At 43.0% G+C, this 2,824-nt stretch overlaps 1 protein-coding gene across 1 annotated transcript; it reads left to right on the top strand.

The window, feature by feature from the left end:
* The first annotated feature begins 1,652 nt into the window (after positions 1–1,652).
* Or56a5 (olfactory receptor family 56 subfamily A member 5) lies at positions 1,653–2,609 on the top strand. The gene has a single exon (XM_075974756.1). The coding sequence runs from the start codon at positions 1,653–1,655 to the stop codon at positions 2,607–2,609; it is 957 nt and encodes a 318-aa protein (XP_075830871.1).
* The last annotated feature ends 215 nt before the right edge of the window (positions 2,610–2,824 follow it).

Below are 2,824 nucleotides of genomic sequence, written 5' to 3'. Positions count from 1 at the left end.
AACACAATGTCACTGGGGCGTATCAACCAATGCTCAGAGAACAGCCCTGGTGTGGAAACCAAGTAAAACTTTGGCTTAATAAATGTTTCACAAGTTGGCTATCACTTACCAGGCCAGGAACCAGTGGGAAGGTGCTTAATGACTCATGGTGAGATCATGGAAGTCAGTGGATAGTATCTAAAAAATTGCTGGCTCCTAAAATCTCTTGTTCTCATCTCACCCACTGTCCAGAACACTGGGGGGATATCTTTATTATATTTTAACACAGAGTCTATTTTTTATGTAATTGAAGTCATTTTTTATGTCCAAATAAAAGCTATATCTCCAATGAAGTCACCAGATACAGTATAGTGATTCACTTGAACCTGGCTTCTTATTTGACTGATATCTTCTCTTGGAAGATAGAAAAGGACACACAGTTGAGTGAAGACTTCAAGGCTGATCAACTTTGAGTCCTGAGCATTTTGTTTGGGTGACAGGAAAATGTAATAGAGAGAGTTATAGAGCTCACGTTTTTGGTACTGTGATTTAGAAAAGTAGCATTACTTACCTATGCCTTTGCTTTTTCCTCTGCAAAGCTAAATAACAACGGCACTCCATTTTAAGAAGGATGGTAATATAATTTTTAAATCAAATTTGAAAAATAAAAAACAGCATAAACAGGAATTATTCATATAAAATCAGGAAATACAGCGTTTCTGTCAATTCCTAGAGGGCACCTAGGACAATGCCAGGTTATGATTTTAAAATTATTTGTTTATTAAGTGTGTGAAGATTAGAAGTGTCTCATGAATGCATGAGACATATGTGGAGGGCAAAGGACAACTTGTGGGAGTCAGTTCTCTTCTCCCAGCGCGTAAGTCCAGGGATTGAACTCAGGTTGTTAGAATAGTCAGCACGTGCGTTTACCTACTGAGCCAACTCACTGGTACTCAGACTGCTTTTATTTTATTTTTTTTTTTTTTCATCTTTAAGTTATTAATTTAATAATGGAATTTTATGGCTAGAAGTGACATTTGAGATCATCTAATCTAACTTTATCAATTTTTTTTTTTTATAATTTTTTTTATTTTTATTTATTTATTTATTAAGGATTTCTGCCTCCTCCCCGCAACCGCCTCCCATTTCCCTCCCCCTCCCCCGATCAAGTCACCCTCCCTAATCTGCTCGAAGAGCAATCAGGGTTCCCTGACCTGTGGGAAGCCCAAGGACTGCCCACCTCTATCCAGGTCTCCTAAGGTGAGCATCCAAACTGCCTAGGCTCCCCCAAAGCCAGTACGTGCAGTAGGATCAAAAACCCTCTGCGATTGTTCTTGAGTTCTCAGTATTCCTCATTGTCCTCTATATTCAGCCAGTCCGGATTTATCCCATGCTTTTTCAGACCCAGGCCAGCTGGCCTTGGTGAGTTCCCGATAGAACATCCCCATTGTCTCAGTGTGTGGGTGCACCCCTCGCGGTCCTGAGTTCCTTGCTCGTGCTCCGTCTTCTTCTGCTCCTGATTTGGACCTTGAGATTTCTGTCCCGTGCTCCTCTGTCTCTGTCTCAGACTGCTTTTAAATGACTACTTGTGAAATTAACCAACTCTGTGTGGGTATTCATAGTGTGTGGATTATTTACCTCTGTTCTAGTCCCAAGGTGTTCTGGTGTCAGTCATGATTGGAAAGCAACATATGGAAGCACAGAAAAATATTTCTTCCATTCCAGTCTCTGAATTCTTCCTCATATGCTTCCCTAACTACCAGACCTGGCAGCATTGGCTGTCCCTGCCCCTCAGCTTCCTCTTCCTCCTGGCCATGGGGGCCAATGCCACTCTTCTCATCACCATCAGGATGGAGGCCTCTCTGCATGAACCCATGTACTACCTGCTCAGCCTTCTCTCTCTGCTGGACATTGTGCTCTGCCTCACTGTCATACCTAAGGTCCTGGCCATCTTCTGGTTTGACAACAAATCCATAAGCTTCTCTGCCTGTTTCCTCCAGATGTTTGTCATGAACAGTTTCCTGACGATGGAGTCCTGCACCTTCATGGTCATGGCCTATGACCGCTATGTGGCCATCTGCAAGCCTCTGCAGTACCCATCCATCATCACTGACCAGTTTGTGGCTAGGGCTGCCATCTTTGTGGCAGCCCGAAATGGGATTCTTACTATGCCTATCCCTGTACTTTCTTCCCAACTGAGATACTGTGCAAGAACAATTAAGAACTGCATCTGTACCAATCTGTCTGTGTCCAAACTCTCTTGTGATGACATCACCTTTAACAAACTCTATCAGTTTGTCATAGGCTGGACCCTGCTGGGCTCTGACCTCATCCTCATTATTCTTTCTTATTCTTTCATCCTGAAGGCTGTGCTGCAGATCAAAGCTGAGGCAGCTATGGCCAAAGCTTTAGGCACATGTGGTTCCCACTTCATCCTTATCCTCTTCTTCAGCACAGTCTTGCTGGTGCTGGTCATCACTAACCTTGCCAGGGAGAGGATTCCTCCAGATGTCCCTATCCTGCTCAACATCCTGCATCACCTCATTCCCCCAGCTCTGAACCCCATTGTTTATGGAGTAAGAACGAGGGAGATCAAGCAGGGAATATGGAACCTGCTTAGGAGGTTGTAAGAAGATGACGCCTGTCCTGGGGGAAGATACTGGTAATCAGAAATAATGTTTGCATTGAATAAAACATTTAAATGCTGCAGAGTAAGTATGAGTTTTTTCCTTGACGTTCATCATGGAGTGTTGAGTCTTATCTCCCCCAGATCGTCATTGATACAATGTGAATGTAAACAAAACAAGATTTCATAAATGACATTTAAACATATCTCTACAGGCAA

Source organism: Microtus pennsylvanicus, chromosome 5 (genome assembly GCF_037038515.1).
Source record: "Microtus pennsylvanicus isolate mMicPen1 chromosome 5, mMicPen1.hap1, whole genome shotgun sequence".
NCBI lineage: Eukaryota > Metazoa > Chordata > Mammalia > Rodentia > Cricetidae > Microtus > Microtus pennsylvanicus.
This window is presented reverse-complemented; position numbering and strand designations above follow the sequence as displayed.